Here is a 22,081-nt window from a genome sequence, read left to right on the forward strand (position 1 = left end):
TCTGGGTTCTCTGACAGATAGGAGAGAATTAGAGCCCCTAATCCCCACTCCTACTCTCCAACCCCCTGCAAAGCCAAGTGAACAACCCTAGCGATCAAGATTCCTCAGAAATGTCTCGGAAACAGACCTCCAACTTAGTGACAGTCTGTGGGATGAGAGTGGTCTACCAGACCCAGTGCAGCAAGAGTGCAGCTGGGTGAGACACCAGCTCTGCCAGTCAGGCCCCCACCTCTGGCTCCATCAGATTCAAGGGTGGTCCCAGAAGGGAGCTGGCTGTGGTCTGCACAAAGGATGCATAGCCAGATTCAAGGACTCATCAGTATGACATGACTGTCAGAAGATGCTTCCTCTGAGGCTGTGCTGGCTCTAGGGTCAGGTCCTGGGTATCCCAACCCTTCTGAGAGCTGCCTCCCCCCTCAGCCCAGGGCATTGCCCGCAGAGAGAAATCCAAGGGTCCCTTCTTCCTCAGGGTCTGACTTTTCCCCTTTGAGAGCACAGCCAGCACCTTGAAGTGTACATTCCTCTCTCTAGGCCTCATCTGCGTCTCTGTAAAATGCTTAGGGTTAACTTACATAACATTCAGGGACACTTTTAACCTTCCTGGATTCGCTAAGGACCAGACCAGCCAACCACAGTGGGTCTGACCAGAGGCCGGCGCAGAACTGTGACACTGCCTGACGGCAAGAAAAACTCAAGCCCGTGCTTCATCTCAAAAATCAGCTTTTTTATTATTGGGGGCCTGGGCCCGGGTCGGGGGAGGCTGTTGAGCTAAAGCATCATTGTTCTCTTTCCAGGAAACGTTGTGAGCTGCGGTGTGAAAGCTCAGGATGTTGCATTTTTGTTTTTCCAACTCCAGCATGTGTTTTTCAAAAATATCACCAGTTCCCCACCCCCCACTAATTTTAGAATCAGACCAAAGCCAAGCTACTGTCCTCTGTTTCTGTTGGGAAAAATATTCTATTTATTTGAGATGCAGAAGTGTTTCTCTGCAAACCTCCCAACTGCTTCAGGGAAACAAAGCTGCTTTAGACTAGACAGAAACCATGATACAAAATTTATTTCATGCTAGAATCGCTTTGCATAACATTGGGCATGCAGTTGGTTTTTTTTACTCTGAAGTTCTAAATTGCATACAATGCCAGGTTGTGCCTTAATAAGGGTGGAGGAGGGCGGCTCCTCCGTGGTCCTGAACTGGTGGTGATCTACATCCTGGTTTGAAAGTAACACTGGGAAAATCCGCATGGTGGTGATGACTATGAGCAACTTGTCATGATAGGTGGTCACGTTGGATCTACACACCAATAAGATGACAGAAACAACCTAGACTAGCTGCTGTCAGGGGTCCTGGGGTGACGTCCGCTGGGTCACACGCATGCCAGGTGGAGAGGGAAGAAGGCAGAGATGCGAGTTTCCACAATTCTATTTGGAGCAAAGTTCTCAGTCTCCACGTACGAGATGAACTATGAAGGTGAGGCCAATGTGACTGATGACTGACCGATTGCCCTCGCTGGAACCTTTACTCTCCATCTCGATACAAAAAGGGAAGCAATCCACCCCCGACCCCCGCAACCCCGCCCCCAGATAGCCAGAGGTGTCTACTGAGCGCAGTCACCATTCATTGGAACTTCAACAGTGTGTGTGAAAATTAAAGAGCTTTGAAAGAAAATAGAGAACTTTTGCTTTTTCTTTTCGTTATTGTTGTTGTTGTTGTTTAAGGTAATCATACAGTTGCAGGGGTTTGGCGGGTTTGGTTGGCTGGGTTTTCTGTTTAACTTCATGCAAGTCATGCTAAGGAACCCCTCCACCCACCCGCCCCAAAGAAAAGAAAATGTTTAAAAATAAAAAAAAGAAAAGAAGGAAAAGAAATCCTCTACGGTCAGTTACCATTTGGCCGTAGGAAAAGCTACGTCCGTCCTAGTACAATGCCTGGGCCACTCGGACTCGTCCGGCAAACCTGCATGGCGTGAATTTACTCTGTCCGAGGGTGAGGAGGGGCTGCAGGTCCACCCAGATGCTTAATAGCCACCAGTGTCCTCGGCCAAGCCGCCGGGTCAAGTCACTCTCACAGCCTCTGTCGGCATATACTTAGCAATGACAGGGCTTTCTTTGCAAAGATCTGTATGTAAAGAATACAATTAACACTTGAGCTTCTCCTCTCGGCTTTCCCATCCCGCTTGGTACTTAGTTTTAAGGAAGGAGGAGGAAAGACAGAACAGCCGCATGCAGAGGCAGGCAGATTCTTCTCCAGCTGGCTTGGTGTTCCCATGCAGTGAGCCAGCCTAGCACGCCTCTTTCCTTCCCTCCTGGGGAACGGGGTGGAGTCCCTAACTTGTCTCCTATTCTGCACAGGGCCTCAGACACCTGCATGGCTTATGACTCGAATTATCCTGAGAAAAGCAAGTCCTCAACAGTTGGCATGGCTCCGTGAGAGTGGGGGCCAGATGGATGAGAGTGGGGTAGTTCATTCACCTTGGTGCCTCCCGAAGGATCTACAGGCTTAGGGAGTGGCGTTCACTGTGAATAGTGGTTGTTGCAGTGTTCCCTGGCTAGTACAGGGAGTGGGGGCATCTTCTGACACACTCCCTGGACTTCTGGAAGCACAGCAAAGAAATGCTCCCGTCTGCTCTCTAAGGCTGCACTGATTGACCCAACATTCAGGATGGGGCCAGGTGCCCTGAAGACCTCGCTCAACCGGGCACAGCCACAAGGGACGTTCTACCTGCTTCCCCTCTCTCCCCAAGCTGCCCTCCTCCGGGGCACTCTACAGCATCCACCTGGTTAAAAGCCAATTGCAAAGGGAGGTATCAGGCCCATCCAAGGAAGGTGCCAAGGATGAGACCCTCCCGAAGGCCAGCAGCCTTCCACCATGCAGCACCATGCAGAGAGCAGTACGGGGCACCAGGGTCCAACAGACCTCTGGGCAGAGCAAGGAGGCAGGGGCCAGCCTAGGCCAGGTGGGCACACCAGGTAGCATCCCTGGCATCAACTAAGGACCATGGCCAGAAGGATTCCCCACCTCTAATGTAGTTGTCTCACCTTTTCCAGGTTTGCCTGTTATTTTGAGTTCTCTATTTAACCACTCCAAGTACTTGGGCAGTTGTGAATGGCCAAGACCTATATACCAACTGCTGTGAGCAGTAACCGACTGCCAGCTCTCTCCCAGCCCAGCCCTGCTCACCCTGGTCAGCATGCAGCCTGTGTGAGCGTGGGAGGCCCCCCTGACATGCATGAGCTGCCCAGCCAGCCTGCTGCAATGAGGGGCATTTCCTTCATCTCTTCCACCTTCCAGGCCCAGGCCAGTGCCTGCAGCCCTGAGCTGGGGTGCTCTGGGCCCCACCCCAAGCCTCTCTCCAGTCCATGCTCAAGCTCTGGTACAAGTCTTCTCTCCAGCAGGGACAGTCTAAGAGTCTGACTACAGAGAGGCCAACACCAGTCTCGGCCTTCTCCTGCCACAAGGGGGCTTCTGATCACATCCTGGGGTGTGGCCAGTGGGCATCTGGGACAGAGGGGCCTACAGAGCCTACTGAAACTCATCCTTGTGGCTAGTTCTCTGACTGGCACACACCTTACCTCCGCAAGGACAGTGGCCTCAGCACCCAAGCCTGAAGTCACTTCAAGCCCCCCCCCCACCCCGGCCCCAGCCCACTGCCTTGTGGATTCTAAGGAAAGGATGCTTCTTCCTTGAATGGCTAAGCTAGGCCTTCCTAGGCCCGCCCTCCTACCCTCCTCCTAGGTCAGTGGGCCTGACTTGCCTTCTGCCCCAGCAGTCTAGAAGAGTGGAGACCCCTGAGTCCCACTGCTTCAAGGTCATGGCCAAGCCCCTTTCTGCCACTTCACTCACTACCAACCCTGAGATTCTCTCTGGAAGTCTGACATCCACTTGGACAGAGGCTCAGACCTCCAGGGGCCACCCAGGAACTCCCTCCACTCCACACCCCTGTGTGCCTGCCTGCCCCTCAGCACCCTTGCCCACCACCCACCCACCCATCTGCAGGAGCATGAGGCCGACCCTGGCGATGCAGAGCGTGCCGGCCTCCACTACATACCCTTTCTCATTCCTCCACCAGGTGGGCACGCGTACTCCCCAGTTGATAAGAGGAAGCAGGGTCCGTATCTCTCGCGGGTGCCCGAGCGCGTAAAGGGCAGGCCCTCATCGGGAGTGAGGGCCTGGTCTATGTGGGGGCAGTCTTCGTTCGCCAGCGCGGCCTTCGCCACCTCCCCATTCAGTTTGGAATCTTCAAACATATAAGCAGAAGCTATTGAGACACTGAAAACCGTTTAGTGGGGGAGATAGGCCAAAGGTGGGGCATTGGCAAAGGGCAGCCGTCCTCAGGACAGGAAAGCAGGTGGGCTGTGGAGGGAGGACAAGGCTGGAGGGTCCTCGGATCACTCAGGCAGCCTACGGGCTGCCCATATGGCTGGGTAGAAGGGAGGGAGGGGTTCTGGAATTTGCTCAAAGTTTGCAAAAAGATGAGTCTGTGATGAGCCCAGCAGGTGTTGTGCTGGGAGTGGGCCCAGGGCCCAAAGCAGGGCCAATGAGACAAGATGATGTGGATGCAGTCAATGGGCAGGGGCCAGACACAGAGCTGGGGCAGAGACAGACAGACACTCAGAAACACTCCAGTCCAGAGAGGTGGCCATTTGGGGCACCTCTACTGCTGACCAGAGCCTGGCTTCTTCCCACACCCAGCCAGCCAGTCACTTAGGCTTCCCATTCAGACCCAGCCCGCCACTCAGCCTGGTCTGCTCCATACAACCCTCGGCTGATCTCCTGTGCCCCACCCCCTTCTGGATCCTGTCTAATCGCTCACTTCCGCTGTCCCCCACGCACACGTTAGCTGACCGCTCTGCCTGCCCAGCCTCCCGCCCCTTTAGAGACCCAGCTGCAACTGCATGCTCCACCCCGTCCACTCAGTCCCCCATGCAGACCCAACATGGCCACTCACTGTACCTTCCCGCACACAGACTCAAGCTGACCATGCGCTCCTCAGCTCCCATACAGACCAAGCCAGCGGCCTCCACCCACTCTGCCCTCGTGGGCCTGATCATCGTGCACAGGCACAACAGGGATGTATGCATGAGGCTGTGGCGGTGGGACATGGGGCTGAGGGCCTCCCATCCCTCTGTTTCCTTCAGCGTCCCCGGCAAAGCAGAGCAAATGGATGTGCAGAAGACAACAGCAGCTGATGGGCTGTGGTGGGGAAGGAGCTGAGCCTTGGCCTCTGCGGTAGCCTGGGAAGGAACCTGGGAGGAGGTTTGGGGGCACATATGAGAGGGGACAAAGTGCGGTCAGAATAAGCTCTCCTTCTCCCACCCCAGGACAGCTGTGGAACCTCTGGGGTTGGCAGAGGTCGCGCTGACTGACTGATGCCCCTGTCCCATCCCTCCCCGGGACTGAGCCTGCTCCACACTCCTGGCCCACAAAGCAGATTTTTCTGGGCCAGGGTGGAGCCGGTTCAGAGCCAGGGTCTGCCAATGGCATCCTCAAATCTTCACCTCTCATAGGAGCCTCAAGGGTAAAGCCAGTTGTGGAGAAGACATGTTCGGAAGGCTCTCCTAAAGATTAAGCATGGGGGAAAGCTGAATACAGTTTCCACCCGGGTTGACACTTATGTGATCCTGCTCACATCATGTAACTACACGCAGAAGTGGTCCGTCCGCACGTGCACACGCTCAGCGTGCACGTGGGTGGGATCACCGCCCGTGCACACATCATGTCACTACAAAGAGGCAGTCAGTCAAAAGAGAAATGGACCAATCAGGTTTATTCATAAAGCAAATCCAAAAAAAAAAAAAAATCCCATCATAATTTTGGAACTTAAAAAAAAATCTCTCGTACAAGATGGCAAAGCATTTCACGTACAGTGTGTTTCTTTGACAAACCCCATGGGCTTCACTCCCCATTGACTCAGAACCAGAAAGGCCAGTTACCAAGGTAACCCTGACACCATGTGGCTGGGGCTGGGGCCTCTGGCTTGGGGGGGGGGTCATGGCTGAGCGTCCATGGGGCAGGCGGGTCTGCAGGCACACACGTGTCCTCACAGGCATGCCTGGACCTGCCTCCCACTCTAGCTGCCTTTGTCTTCCTTCCCCAGGGCTCTGGGCTGAGGGAGAAGGGTGCTGGATGCTGGGTGCTGGGTGAGAGAGGAGGGGAGGATAAGGAGGTAGAAGGAGTAGACGGGAGGCGTGGAAGTTAGGGCCCACAGTAACTGCATTTTTCTTAATGGGAAGGCAACGTGTCCTCCCAGGCCGTGTCTCCATGTGAGAAGGGAGAAAGGCCTTGCTGTCTCTGTCTGGCCTTTATCTGTCAGTCGAGGTGTCTACAGCCTGCAGTTCTAGCCCAGGGGATGGGTTTAAAGGTGGACGCCTTTCCCTGTATGCCTCCATGGAGATGGTGCCACCTGAGTTCTCTCCTTCAGCTCTGTGGGCGCTGAGCCATCACCTGCCCACGTGTTCACAAGCGCCATTGCCCCAGAAGCTTGCGGCTCCCACAGCCTTCAATGGCTCAAAGTTTGGGCCATTTTCCCTGCAGGAACAAGGGGCTAAGAGCAGTCATCAAGGATCCCTATGGTAGATGTGAGCTAGGGACTCTCCCTTCCCTGGGAGAACCCCCCAGAACCCCCCCCGAGAGCTGCTGCTTCTCCTGGCCTTTAAGGAGGCGCTGGAACTGAGTGGGGTGTTTATGTCTAGCTTGGTGACTGAGCTGAGCCCTCATGTGCTGTTGCTTTGTTTGTAGTTTGGGGTGCTCTCAGAGACCTGGGACATTCTTCCTCCCCAGCAACAGAATGTGGTTCTAAGAGAAACCAAAAGGGCTGTCCCTAAATCTGGGAAAGCTGGGGATGGGCCAGTGGTGTGAGCTCGCCAAAGCCTCCCACCCATCAACCCCATCTTTTGAATGAGATGCAGGTGGAGCTGTGGTTCCTCTTTGTCCCAGCAGGCTGAGTGCTGCCTCCCTTGGCCTCTGGCCCCCACTAAGCCCGCAATGGTGAAATGGCAGCATGGGCAGCGTCTTACTGAGATGGTTTCCGGCTTTGAAATGGGCTGAGATGAGCGTCCACAAGAGGGTCATTTTTTTTTAAACTTTGGAGCAAGGAGAACCCACGTGGCCGACCAGCAGGACTGGTGTGTCCGCCCTGGTCTCCAGACGCCACCATATGTACTTACAGTTTGCACCAGCAGCGGGCGCCGGGGGCGCACGCAGGGCTGGGGCGGGGTAGGGGGTTGCTGGGGGTCAGCCCAGCTGGGGGCTCAAGGAAAAACGTCCCGGGCTAAATGGGGACAGCCTGAGAGACACGAGCAGAGTACAGTCACGAGAACCGGCACAAGTCATGCAACAAAACGAGGAGAAAGAGAAAGAGAGAGAGAAAGAGAGAGACATGATTAGTGGAGAGAGAGAAAACGAGAGAATGTGAACAACACGGAGAAGAACACCCACGCCTGGCCCTCAGAGTCCACTCAGTTCTCTACTCTTCCTCATCCCGCCTCGGGCACTGAGGCCCCCAGTCAGCTGCCTGCGTTGCAGCTGGGCGTGTACTCAAACTCTCCTCCACACAAGGGGCTTTGTCACCCACTGTGGAGGGGCCACACCCCGCACCCTGCCTGCCCAACACCCTCAACCCTCCATGCCCCATGCCACCCCTTCTTTGCCATCACTGCAACTCCACAGGGTGGAAGGGCCTGAGGAAAGGGGCACTTTGGACTCTGCTGCTGAGGGAAGAACCCACCCCTACCACCCCTCACCACAACCACCACCACCACCACCACCACCACCACAGACGACCTGGAAAGGAGGCTGCAATGAGAACGCCCACTGGACCCAGGCAGGGGCCGAGAGCTCACCGCCACCCAGAGTGCTCTAGTCAGGAGGGGCCTGGCCACCGCCCTCCCCCCACTGCCAGCCCCCTGCTCACAGCATATGACCCTGCAGCCCAGGACGGCACCACAAGGACTGACCCACATCACAGAAGATGGACAAGACACACGTAAATGGACATGGCAGGACAGAGAGAACACTCCAAGCTGTCCAGAGCAGGTGGTCTGGGCCCCTGACTGCAGATGGCTGGGAACCCCCTCTGGGAGAACAGTTTCTTCTCCTGGGTCACCAGCCCCCCTGCAGCCTTTGGCTGTGTGGAATGCCCTCCTGGCATCCCCCATAGATCCCACCACCAGCTGCAAACTGGTCCCTTGACCACCAGTTGGTAACTATAACTCCCTAGGACAAGACTTCCAAACACTGAGGCCATGCCGGCACAGAAGAGACCAGACTGCCCCTGGGACAGACACACAGACCTGAGGCTTCAGGAGTGGATGTGAGGGAAGGGGTGCTGGCAGCACTGGGGGCATGGAGGCTGCCCTCAGAGTCCAGCTTCCTTTTAGAGGGGGACTGGCAAACCCCATGCTTCATCGAGGCAATACTCATGGCAGGGCTGGTCTCCACCCACCACCTTTGCCTGCCTTACCCTGGCCTCCCCCTCACTCACTCACAAACTCACCCAGTGCTCATCTAGGCCCACAGCTGCAAGCAGAAAGGAAGCAAGTGGTAAGGAACTTGGTGGAAAGATAGGGAAGGGGGCGCCCCCTAAGGACTAGACACCCTGCTGCTGGTAGGTAAGTGGAATTTACACACTAGCTCCTCATCTGGAGAGTCCCAAGGCTAAAGTGAGAGGTGTTAGGTGAGGCTCCATGGCAGTCTCTAAGAGATGGACAGGAAAGAACAGCAGGGAGGCAGCACCACCAGCAGTTCCCTCTCCCCTTGGTGTCATTTGACTCCCTGAGCTCTGGAAAGTGAATATTTGAGAAAGGAACAGGGATAAGACATGGGGAATGGATAGGACATGCGGGTCTCTGAAGGTAAGCTTGGGAGGGTCCAAGAGACCTCATCAACCACAGAGATTGTTCGAGTCAGTGTGCTCTGGGACCCTAAGACCCAGGACCAGGGTTAGGTGGTTTCTAGAAACAGAGCTGCCAAGGCTAGAGGAGGCCTGTGGGGTCTGAGGGTGCATGAGCTTGAGATGTGTGCTGCACCATGGGAGAAGGCTGCATCCCTGGGCCTAGCTGAGTATCTGAGCACAGGGGTCTGCTCTCGTGCTCTCGTGTGTGTGTGTGTGTGTGTGTGTGTGTGTGTGTGTGTGTGTGTGTGTGTACATGCACATGTAGATACCTTCAGCATGTGGATAATAGTATGTCAGTGCTTAGGAGTGCAGAAGAGTTGGTGACTGGCTGGAGTAAACCTGGAACCCTGTCAAGTGGGCCCTTGCTTGTCCACACCACCTGTGGATGATCTAGCGTTTGAGAAGATGGAAGGGCCAGTCGGTGCCATGATGATGCCACGTGGACTGAGCTCCATCTGCTGGGATCAGAAAGGCGTTCCATCATGGTGGCTCTTAAGGTCATGATGCTCAGGTCATCAGTGACGTCTGATCAAAGCAGAGAGCTGGGGCAGGGCTTGCCATAGATAAATGACTGGCTATTGACAGGCGAGAACCGTGCCTCGGCTAGGGAGCCCTACTCCCCCCCACCCCAGACCCTCCATTCTTGCCTCTCAGAACCTGCCCCAGCCTCGAGTATTAGCTACTTTCCTTGAAGGTGTCTACAGGAATGCCAGGAATCAGGGGAGGGATGCAGAGGAACCAAGCAAAAGGGCTGGAAAGCTTGCATGGGTAGAAAAATGAGCCTCAGGGACACTGCTGCAGCTATGGGATGAAGCCAGAGCAGGATCAGGACGGGCTGGTGGTTCAGAGAGCATGTTAGCTGGGAAGAAAGAAGCAATCATCCGCTGGAAGAGGCCATCCATACGTCAAGGACACCTGCTCACTGGGAGCCCAGCCAGCCTGCGGCCTCTGCCCGTACCTGGGGCAGGCTAACTGCTCCCTAGCCCTCCCCTTCCACCTCCTGTTCACCCCAGCACTCCTCTCAGTTCAGTGTGGTCATTCTTCTCTGGGTCATCCATTTCCCTTGAAATTCCTATGTCCACAGAATAAGTTGATGGTATTCCATGGGTAGAGGTAGACTATGGGCTTTATATCTATGGACCAGAGCCCCGAGATCAACTTTATGTGCTATGAGCAGGTCTCATAAAACTGAGATAGTCCCATAACAAACCACTAGCCATGGAATATTAGAATATATCCCACGGTGACTAGTATTGTTGCATGCCCCCCCCTTCCCCGGCCCCCAGTGAATTCATGGGCAATAGTTGTGCACTGGATGTCTTGTATTGCTGCTGCAGTCCCTACGCTGGAAATGGGGAGAACCCTTGGTGGAGGGCTGGTGCTGGTCTGTTACGCTTTCGTCTGAGCTGCCAGGGTGGTGGCCCCCTCTAGGGCTTTGCTCACCAGCCATTTCCATCAGAAGGCCACCGGAAACTCCACTTGACCATCAACCCCAAAGAGACAACATGAAAGCTATCGTCACTCCAACAGGTTCCTAAAGATAAACGCTAAACTCGAGAGCGGTGGTGGACGATGAGTTGGTTCTGCATGCTATGGGGTAAGTAAGCTTGTTACGGAGGGCTAGAGGCGTCTTCTAGGAAGGACCTGGAACTAGGCAGCCGGAATCAGAGCAAGAATTCTACTCAGTTATGAAGACGGGCTCTGCCGGGGAATGAGACTCCGTGCTTCTGCCTCTGCAGGGACCCCCTGCCCAGATCCCATGCACCATTTCTGCCATCCACACAGCCTCAAGGAAGCTGTGCAGGGACCAATTCAAAAGCCATCTGGTGTTTTCGAATCACACCCGCCCCCGCCCCCAACCCTGCCCCAACACTGGGTCAGAAGCCTGAGTCAGAGACTTGCACTCAACTCCTGCCCACCTGAGCAGCAGCCCCAGGGGCTCCTGCTGAGATAGTCCTCACAACCTTGTGGGCCGTGCCGTCTCTAGAACGTGGAGACCAACGGCATCAACCTCCTTACCCAGGACCACCAGTGAGGCTCGTGCCTTCAGAATTTGGTTGCCCAGCATCTCCTTGGGCTCCTAGGCTCCACACCTCCAGATTGAGTGTGGGGTCCTGGGTCACCCACGGAAGTAAGGAAGCAGTCTGGCTGAATCCGGAATCATCGCTACAGGGGGCGGAGTGAAAGGTCAGATCGACATGCCCCTAAGAGGTTTCCTACCTGCTCTGTTAATTTCTAAAATTTCTTCCTGGGTCAGCGGGCATGTGTCACTCTGAGTACTGTGGTGTGGAGAGTTTACGACTGATTTACAATAATTGGGAGATCCCAGCTGCGGTGGCCGTGGAATATGCTTCTTTTTTTTCTTTGGTAGTTTCTGCTTAGCCATGGCTAAGGAGTAATACATCCCGAAATTGTTCACAATGACGGGCACGGGCATGGCGATGGTCAGCACGCCCGCCAGGGCACACAGCGCACCCACCAACATGCCGGACCATGTCTGTGGATACATGTCTCCGTAGCCCAGTGTCGTCATGGTGACCACGGCCCACCAGAAGCCAATGGGGATGTTCTTAAAGTGCGTGTGCTCACTGGCACTGGGGTCGTTTGGCTGGGCCCCTATCCTCTCAGCATAGTAGATCATGGTGGCAAAGATCAGAACACCCAAGGCCAGGAAGATGATAAGCAGAAGGAACTCGTTGGTGCTGGCACGGAGAGTGTGGCCCAGGACCCGAAGGCCCACAAAGTGGCGGGTCAGCTTGAAGATGCGCAGGATACGCACAAAGCGGACGACTCTCAGGAAGCCCAGGACGTCCTTGGCAGCCTTAGAGGACAGGCCACTCAGGCCCACCTCCAGGTAGAAGGGCAGGATGGCCACAAAGTCAATGATGTTGAGTGAGTTCTTGATGAATTCAACCTTGTTGGGGCAGAAGACGACACGCATGAGGAACTCAAAGGTGAACCACACCACACAGACACCCTCAATATAGGTCAGGAAGGCCTCGGTCTCTGCTTCCCGATAGTAGCGAACTTGGGTGCCATTCCGAACATTCTCGATCTCTGTCTTGTTCACAATGGGGTTGAAGCGCTCATGGGTTTCCAGGCAGAAGGTGGTGATGGAGACCAGGATGAAGAAGAGGGAGGCAAAGGCCACATACTGTGGGGGAGAAACAGAGAGTGTCAGAGGGGCCGCCCACCCACCCACTCACAGCAGAGAAACTGTTTCCGTATTGGGTTCAGCCTGGCTGGTGGGGGGATGACACCTTGCATAACACTTTTCACACCCCTAACATGGGTCAAACTGGCTATGTTGCATATTCAGGATAAGGAGTTTAAAGGAGTTATAGAGTTGTGGTAGAGACTCTTAAGCTTTCCCAGGCCCATTTTTCAGCTTCCTGGACACACATTTCCCAGCTGTGCTGTAATCTTGAAGGCCTGCAGTTCAAATCCAACAGCTGCTCCTCAGGAGAAAAAAAGGGCAATCTCCTCCCATATGATTAACTGCCTCTGAAAACCTGCCCAAGGGTGGGTTCCAACTCAATGGTAAATAACAACAGCTACTTGGGGTTAAATGAGATCACAAGATAAAGTCCGAGCCAATGAAATGTGGACAAGAGATAAATGCTACTTCTGGGCCAGACCCATCAATCTCCCATGCTCTTACTACCCTCTCCATCCAATGCTGGCCGAATGCAGAGGACAAGAGTCTGGGTCCCTAAAAGAAACAACATGTACTAAATAACCACTCTGATCTATTCTGCAAGTGGGAAATCAACTATTGTATTAAGTACTATATTAAGTACTTTGTGATTTGTAGTTGATTTATTGGAGCAGGTATTCTTGGGTGATGCAATTAGTTAAAGTCTCAGCTGTTAGCGGAAAGATTAGCAGTTTAAACCCAACGAGAGGCACCTATGGAGTACAATTCTATTCTGCATCACACAGGATCATCATGTGTCAGACTCAACAACAACTGGCTTGGCCTTTGACTAACCTAGCCTGCTGAGACTGAAGCTTGCAAAGAAACAAGAGGGCCAGAATCAGGTCCCCCAAGGCCCTATCTCCCACCTCACTTCCTTTCTAGTTTGTTCTCTTTCCTGCTTCTGTAGCTAATGCATGTGGTCTCCTGAGTTCTAGCCTAGGGAGAGTCAGGGCCCTAGAATTGGGGCCCTTAAACTCAGGGAGAACCAGGGCCTTTGAACTTAGGGGGAACCAGGGCCCTAGATGACATTTTTGCTTCAATCCTCAAAACTCCAGTCAACTCGGAAATGAGCTCCCCATTCTTGCAGGTATTGAAATAGAGGATAAATTATCACTCACCCGAAGTAATGATGTTAGGGGTTCAGACATCAGGAAGAGAGTTGGACACTATCTTTGTACGCCTTGCCAGATCCCGGGCAGGGTGTGGGTAGGAGGAAGGAAGAAGTTTCTCAGGGCAAACATAACTGCTTCTGTTAGGCTCCATCAGAGAGAAGGAAACCACCTTTGATAACATCCTTGGAACATTCTCAAAACTCACTGCCATTGAGTCAGTTCCCTCCATCAGGTTTCTGAGGCTAGAAATTACAACAGGAGGAGAATGCCCATCTTTCTCCTGAGAAGATACTGGCAGATTTGAACCATGAGAGATGCATGGCTTTGGGTTAGCAGCACAACTCTCTTCAGACTCGACCACTGGAGCTGCCCAAACATGGGGAAAAAACTTGGTCTTCAGAGAATCATGGACAGCCTGTCGGTATTCTTTTCTTTTAGGGCCTACTATTTTAGGGAGGGAGCTGTGGTGGCCTAGTGGCTAGGACTGCTCTGCAATCCCAAAGGTACACAGTTCAAGGCTACCAGCTGCTCTTCAGGAGAAGGATAGATCATCTCCTCCCATACAATTAACTGCCTCTGAAAACCCGCTGGAGGGTCAGCTATGGGTTGGTTCCAACTTGACGGTACACAACAGCAGCGACAACTATTTTAGGGACCAACTGCACTGGACCAAACCAAAGACACATGGTTCAAACCCAACAGCTGCTCTACAGGAGGAAAACAGGTAATCTCCTGTGCAGTTAACTTCCTGTGAAAACCCACTGGGGGGTCAGCTATGGGTGGGTTCGGACTCGAGGGTACACAACAACAACAACTTGCCTTGACTACCCTGGAGCAAACTTAGAGGACGCTTTGAGTTGATTTAAGGAGCCCTGCTGATATCATGCTGGTGACCCAACAAGGTAAACATACATGTTGGCTGGTAGTTCAAATTTCTGCAGTGCTCCCAGGGAGAAAGATGGGCAAACTCCTCTCATAAAAACGTACAGCCTCAAAAAATAAAAAAAAAAATAAAAAACGTACAGCCTCAGAATCATGACCGAGGGGTGTTATGAGTTAACTTGATTTGACGGCAGTGTGGGGTTTTTTTTGGTTTGGGGTGTGGTGTGATTTGGTAGATCCATTTAATGAAAGCTTTCAGTCCCCAGCAGACATGAGTACCTAGGGAGATAGACTCAGGCAGCTGTCTGAGTTTCAAACAGCTCCAGAATTCATGCTGATCAAGTCTCTTTTCATAGCCTCAGTCAAATACTCCTGGAATGCCAGCATATCGTGTCCTCCTCTGGCACTGTCCTCACTGACCAGTCAGTCCTTCCCTGGAGGCACAGGGGTCATTCCCACCTGCATGTCCCCACAAGCCCCCACGCCTCTGGACTCCCTTTATCTCTGCCTGATCAGGACAACCCATGGCAAGAACACAGCAACCTTCCAAGTGGCAGCCCAGCGCTACAGCCTGGAGTGGGTGGCATCTTCGTTCTCTGGAACTGTCTTTATGGGTAGCTTCAAGAACTGCCAAGGTCACACCTTGTGGTGGCAGCAGGAGGCAGCCTGCATCTTCTAGCAACTGTCAAGTGTTTACACTGCTTTTGGGAGGCAGGGGCTGGACACACTGATTACTCTGGGCTGACCATGGCCACAGAGACTGCCACCAAACAATTGTTAAAAGATAGAAATAACCCACACTTTCATAAACAGATGAATGGGTTAAGAATCTGTTCTCGAAAACAACGTATTCAAGTTTTGTAAATAAATTAGTAGTTTTTTAAAAAGCCAACTTGAGGAGGGGGTAAAATGTGCAACAATTAATGAAAGAAAATCTAACTTTTCTGTAAACTTTTGTTAAGAAATGACAATTAAAATAAAAAAACTTAGAAAAATATCTTATAGTCATATGATGGGATATTGTCCAGTCATAAAGAGAAATGAAGATTTGAAACATGCTATGACATGGATTAACCTTGAAAATGTTCTCCTAAATGAAAGAAACCAGACACAAAAAGACAAATAATGTATGATGGCACTAGCATGAAATCTCTAGCACAGGAAATGCAGAAACAGAAAGGAGATTAGTGGTTACCATGGGCTGAGGGATGGGAGAACAGGGAGTCATTACTTAATGGGTATGGTATTTCTATTTGGGGTGATGAAAAAGGTTTAGAAATAAGTAGTGATGATTGTTTTGCTCAATCCTGTGAATCTAATGAATAGCGCTGAATTCTTAAGTAGAAACATTTGTGTTATGTATATTTTACCATAATATTAAAAAAGAAGTGGGGACCACTGGACCCCTGGGCTCCAAGTCCTGGCCAGGACTGGGAGTAGGGAGGGAGGCACCACACCTTCTTGCTGCCCCATCAGCCTTGCTGCCCCTCCTAAGTCTTCCCCACACCGGCCTCCTCTCTGGCCTCTACTCATACGTGATTCTCTTAAAAGGGCCAGCGCCATCAAGAATAACAGGTGTCTCTAGACTCCAGTCGGCCACTAGCTCTCCGCCGTACAGTTGAAAGAGAGCACCTGTGTGATCCTGGCCCTCGCTGTGTCACCTAGACATGCTGCCCATGCAAGAGACCAGATCCCTCAGCCTGGCACTGAAGGCCTGCCATGCCCTGACTTGATTCAACTTGCCAGAGTCCGTTCCCTACACAGCCCTATGTTCCCCCACATTCAGTTCTGCCATTTCTGACCACAGAGCATCTCCTCTGTCCATGTCCTGACACGCGCTAGTCCCTCCATGAGAAAGTGTTTCTACATACTCCCTTCACCCCCTCCACGTCACACTAACTTCCCTTCCCCCCAGACACCCTCTCCAGGTGAAGCTCCCTGTGGCATCTGTGACCCTGAAGGGACTGTAAATATTCCCCAAATAGTCGCTAAATTCCACCCCAGGGAGGTTATGAGCCTGTCTCTAATTCTGGCTCAGCAGTGCTTGGGGAACAGCTTAGTTAGGGCGGTGATGTCCCAGGAGCCTTCTAACTCCCAGGTGCCCCTCTGGCCTTCAGAGCTTTCATCTCATTTGCCCCTCCCCCATGGTACAAATACTGGTGGGAAAGTGAGGCCTCCCTGTGTAACTCCCTTCTAACATTATTTCTCTCCCTCCCTTCCCTTCCACCTTCTTCCTCTTCCTCCAGCCTCTCCCCCCAGAGCTACTGAATTAGAACTGACTCATAGCTGACCCTCCATTGGGTTTCTGAGGCTGTAAATCACACAGGAGGAGACTGCCTACCTTTCTCATGCAGAGATACTAGTAGACCCCAAACGCCAGAGATGTGTGGCCTTTAGATTAGCAGAGCAACTCCCTATGGTCCAAGCCAGCATTAAGGTAGGAATAAACTTAGTTCCCAGGTCATCAATGGCTAGCTTGTCCAGATTCTTTCCTTCCTGGGTTCCGTCCCCCAGGAGCAGAGAGCCAGACTCTAAGACTTCTTCCCCAGAGAGGGGTGAGTGGAATCTGGGCTCCTGCTCTGCTGAGGCTCCCTGAGCACCTTTCAGCCTCTGCTCCATGGAAGACTGGGCCACCCTCTGTCACCAGCAGAGTGTCTGTCACATTAGGAGGGCTGTAGGGAAAGGGTCCCCAGGCTGCTTAACCCCACACATAATCTAAGCCTGGAAATCAGTAGGTTAGCCATAGGATGCAGCCAAACAAAAGCTCACACCAAGCGGAACCCTCTGCTTCCTTCTGCGTATATTTCAGGACTAGCTCAGAGAAGAAAGGAGAAGGGGAGGCCTGGTGGAGTTTACTCTCACAAATCTGGAATTACAGGTGATCATATCCCCCACCGTGCCAAAGAGGGATATTAAGCCGAGGTCTTAAAACTGGTCATGAGTTTGGTCGGTGGATGGAAGAGGATAAAGGAAATGGAAAAGACCCGGTGGGGATCTGCAGTGCAGCAATGAAGGGTTTAATGGTGATTGAGTTTATAAAACGTAATGAATGAGAATATTATAATATGCATAATGATTGTATGCAACACAATGTGAAAGAAAGATAGTGTGAAACACAACATATACGAACTTTGTATAGAAACCAATGTTAAACAAAAAAAAAAAATTAAAAAGCTAACTTTTTTATGAAGTCATGAAACTAACTCTAGAACCCAAGTCCTTTCTACCACTAGTCAACAAGTCTAAGACTCACTGAGTGTCTGTCTCCTGAGTCTGGCTGGAGAGTTCCATCTTGGAGTCTGTGATCCACAATCCAGACTCTCCTGTGATGAGGGAGAAGGTGAAGTCTAGATCTGGGGGTTGGAATCCAGCCACACCGGGATCCTCCTTAGACTCCAGTGTCCAGCACTTGCCCCAGTGACAGAACAGCCCCACAGTGGAGACGCTACCTCCACCTCACCCAGGGCATCAATGCCACAGTGCTCTTGGTGGCCTGGCCCAGCTCCACACTGCCCCAAAGGGCAGGTTGGGAGAGAAACTTAATTTGCTCAGGGATCTAACCCATGGCTAAATGATGCACATGGGGGTGAGGAGTTCCTGGGATCTGCTGACCCCTGACATGCGGGGGTTCCCCAAACTTGGAAGCAGCTTCCACAGAGACCCTGCACTGTAGAGGACAGAACATAAACACGCACAACTACCCTGAGCACACACTTCACCCAATACCGAAGAACCTCCACCATATTTTATGAAGGGCATACACATTACAATAGTAATGTCCCTACACGCATGCATATGAAACCAAGGGAGCCCACTAGAACTTACTGACACATGCCACCACACCAGAAACAAACAGGCTATATGATAAGGCACGCATGCGCACGTGCACACACACACACAAACACACACACTCCAACAGTGTTCATATTTATAAACTCAGAGCACATGACAATGCCTCAGTGGTAACCACTCAGTACACCCTTGATAAATGCCTACAGACCCCAGGCATTAGCCTTTGCCCCTGCTCTGTCCTGGCACTAACACTCTGTCCTTATCTAACACTCAGCCTCACTGGCTCAGGATCTATCTCTTCCACAGGCAGACAGTTCCAGCCCAACCACCTTGCCTCCCCTATGCCTATCGACCACCTGCCTGTGTGAACGATGCCAGTTCCTGGATTTCCCATGCATACACCTTGCCCATCTTCCACGGGCTCTCTAATTTCCTGTTACTTTGCCTTTCCCCACCCCGGTGGAAAGGGGCTCTGACAAGGTAGTACATCATGTGATGTGTTACTAACAGAAATGAACACAAAAGCCTCCAATGACAGGTAGCTAGCTGCCTTGAGATGCATTGGCTGGGAATTGAACCTGGATTTCCCACGTGGAAGGTTATGTTGCCAGGAGGAACCAGTCCTTGGAGAAAGACATCATGCTTGGAAGGGTGGAGGGGCAGTGCAGGAGAGGAAGACCCCGGATGAGTTGCATTGGCACAGTGACTGGGGTAAGAGGGGAAGGTGTACTGGAGACAGCAAGATTGACTCAGGATAGAACAGGAGTCAGAGCTACTGTACAAAAGGGTCCCTATAAGTCACTGGTGACTCGACAGCACATAACAGCAACTAACAGAAAGGACAGCAGTTCAGGTCCACCAGCTGCTTCATGAGAGAAAGCTGGGCAGTTTCCTCCTGTAAAGACGTATAGCATCAGAAGCCTGACGGAGGGTCAGCTGGAGGAGTCAGAATCAGCTCGACATCAGGGGGGAGTAGGAGTGATATCACCAGAGGGGACTTAGGGGTGGGGGGATGCAGACAGCACCAGGTGGCATCGTCATTGGGGGCAACATAAAATTACTGTCTGAAAGTTCCTGGGCACTGCTTCAGCAAAGGTTCATTTTTTATGAAACTATCCCACATATTGTCTCTCTCAACCGACTCACAGCTGACCCTCCGTTGCGTTTCTGAGGCTGAAAATCACATGGGAGGAGACTGTCCATCTTTCTCCTTTGGAGTGGCTGCTAGAATCAAACCTCTGGATTAGCAGGACAACGATCTACAGACTAGGCCCAGTTGTTATTGTTGTTGTTAGGTGCTGCCGAGTATGACTCCTAGCGACCCTATCAACAATAGACCTAAATCCTGCCCTATCCTGTGCCATCCTTACCACCTCTGGCACACCTGAGCCCATTGCTGCAGTCACTGTGTCAGTCCATCTCATTGGTGGTCTTCCTCTGTTTGGTTGACCCTCTGCCTCTCCAAGTATGATGTCCTTTTTCAAGAATAGCCATACCTAGTAACATATCCAAAGGATGAGAGACAAAGTTTCACCATCTCCCCTGGGAGTTCTGCTGCTCACTCTCTGGCAGCGTTCAAATCCACCAGCCACTCTGCAGGAAAAAGACGGGTAATCATCTCTGAGAGATTTACAGCCTCTGGAAACTTGCATGGAGGGTTAGCTATTAATGAATCAGTTTTGACTCAGTGGAAAAAAGTGAGTGAGTGAGTGAATTACAACAAAAAGATATTTTTGTAGGCCCAGCTAACACGAGTTAATATACCTTCCCAGCTAAACCACTGTGCTGATTTATGTTTTGAAGCTTATAAAGCACACCCTGGTACCCTGGTAGAGCAGTGGGTAAAGAGTTTGGCTACCAACCAAATGCTGGAGGTTCAAACCCACCAGTTGCTTGTTAGGAGAAAGATAATACAGTCAGCTCCCAGATTCTAGTCTCAGAAAACCTGTGAGGCAGTTCTAGTCTGTCATGTAGGGTCAACAGGAGTTGAGATGTCATACTTGGAAAGGTGGAGGGTCAGAGAAAGAGAAGAAGACTCTCAACAAGACAGATTTACACAGTGACTGTAACAGTGGGCTCAGACATATCCCGGTTGGAGGGATGACGCAGGATAGGGCAAGAGTCTGACCTGTTGTTCCTTGGATCAATATGAGCTGGAATCAACTCAACTACACCTAACAACAATGATAAGTTGAAATTAACTCAACAGCCCAAGGTTTAGTTTTGGTTTCATGCACTCCTTCAGTTATTCTTATTATTATCACCCAATTATAATGATGCTTTTAGATCATGTGGTTTTGTCTACACTCATTGTTTCTGTTGCTGTCAGTGTTTTTAAAGTCATTGATTTTATAAAATTTTCTGGTGTTTTAGCTACAATATTGTGGCAAGCTATTTTTGAGACTCTACATGGATAATGTTTTTTTGAGAAAGAAGTAGTAATTAAAGGAAGAAGAAAAAGAAAAAAAGAATAGCTTCCACCCAATTACTGATACTATAATTCAATGTAGAAAGATTTTACAAAACTATTTTGTTGTTAGCATTAATATAATCTAAGAAGTATTACATTTAGACAATTTACAATTATGTTTGTCACACATTATTCTATGATTAAAATCGATAATGAACATTACAAAGGACTATATAATACAGAGCCCTAGTGGCACAGTGTGTTATGTGTGGGGTTGCTAACTGAAAGATCAGTGGTTCAAATCTAAGAGGCACCCTGGGGTCAAAGGTGGGTAGGCCCCTCCCATAAAAAATGTACAGCCTTGGAGAACCCATGGAAGACACCATGAGTCTGAATCGACTTAATTACAGAAAGGTTTCGGTTTGGTTTTTTAGGGTTCTGTATGGTCTAGTATTGGGAGCGGTCTATAAGTCAGGTGACACCATGACTTGCCAACTCTCATGACATAAGTACTACCTGAATCCTGCAGCAATCAAACCCCTCTAGATGCAGGATTCAGGTCAGCTCTAAGGCCATGCCCTTCTGGCTGCCAGTCTGGATAGAGACACACAAAGAGAACTTTGCCCCCAGCCTGGCTACCTCAATGGCCACCCTGTGAAAGTGGAAGACAATACAGGTGAGAGATCCTAAAATTTCAGCATAAGCCCAACATGGTAGTTTTGGGGCTTTTTTTTTTCTTCTTTCCAGAACCACATCACAAACTGTGAGAGACCCACCAATTGTATTCCAGAAAGTGGTAGCCATGGTAACAGAGCGAGGCATCCCATCCCCATGACAACCAGGGTGGTGAGGCTGTTGGCTGTAAAGTCAGACAAACCTACTAACGATCTGTTGACTTAAGAAGATGTTTTATAAATCACCAAGATATTTTTATCATAACCCCACCCCTGGAGTCATAAATCACAGTCAGAAAGGCAATTTACTATCTATTAAAATGACCAATCTGTGTTATGACTTTCATTTATCAATTATGTATGCTACAGCCGTCTTCAGAAAATTGTGCTTGCATTTCAGAACTGTGCAGGGGTTTGCCGTGGGAGAATCTGCATCCCTGTAGTCTGGGTTTTCAACAAGAGGCAGTAGTTTTAACGTGGTGCAAGGACCAACACTCCAATCTGGCCATCCCTGTGTGACCTTGGCAGGTCACCTCCTCTCTCTGGGCCTCACGTTCATTATCACTAAAGTGCATTTGGAACCTGCCAGGATTTTGACACAGGCGGTGGGGGCATATGATGGCTAATCAGGGGAGCCCTGGCTGCTCTCCAGGCTCCAGGCCCCCAGAGGCTTCAGGTCAGGTTTTCTGCCTAATTAAATCTGCCCAGCGGGGGTGTGCAGCGTTTTGACTTGATCCATGCGGAGTCAGTGATGCCGCGCAGGCGGGATGGCCAATTGGCCTAAATAAATTGCCAGTTGAGTTGAGTTTGGAAACTGAATTAGACCCGTCTGGATTTCCTCGGGCTGGGCGTGCCCACAACATGACAACATGCTGAGCTGGCGGACGCCTTTTAGGGAGGGTCCACAGGGAAGGTATGCTATTTGGAGTCCAGTTCCCCTTCTGTCCATCGGTAAAAGCCTCCACTATCACCATAGAAGGGCATGGCTCCTGCACACTCAGTGGAGCCCCTGCTCCTTGATCCTAATCTCCACCCTCCCCTCCCACCATGATGCCAAGCTCAGGGCTCAGCAGGTGGGAGGGGCTGCCCATGGTGGTGATCTGAGAAGTGTGTGTGCAGAG

At 51.3% G+C, this 22,081-nt stretch overlaps 1 protein-coding gene across 1 annotated transcript in view; it reads right to left on the bottom strand.

The window, feature by feature from the left end:
- Positions 1-705: 705 nt before the first annotated feature.
- Positions 706-22,081, bottom strand: part of KCNC1 (potassium voltage-gated channel, Shaw-related subfamily, member 1) — a 76,560-nt gene continuing 55,184 nt past the window's right edge. Inside the window, exons 2-4 of the mRNA XM_006892032.1 lie at positions 11,112-12,045; positions 4,047-4,235; positions 706-2,116 (exon numbers count right to left, since the gene is read on the bottom strand). Coding sequence (XP_006892094.1) covers positions 2,052-2,116; positions 4,047-4,235; positions 11,112-12,045 — 1,188 coding nt within the window. The 3' untranslated portion in view covers positions 706-2,051. The remainder of the gene's footprint in view (positions 2,117-4,046; positions 4,236-11,111; positions 12,046-22,081) is intronic.

The sequence above is a fragment of the Elephantulus edwardii genome, unplaced genomic scaffold (genome assembly GCF_000299155.1).
Source record: "Elephantulus edwardii isolate Elephantulus edwardi_28Jun2011 unplaced genomic scaffold, EleEdw1.0 scaffold00109, whole genome shotgun sequence".
In the NCBI taxonomy this organism is placed as follows: domain Eukaryota; kingdom Metazoa; phylum Chordata; class Mammalia; order Macroscelidea; family Macroscelididae; genus Elephantulus; species Elephantulus edwardii.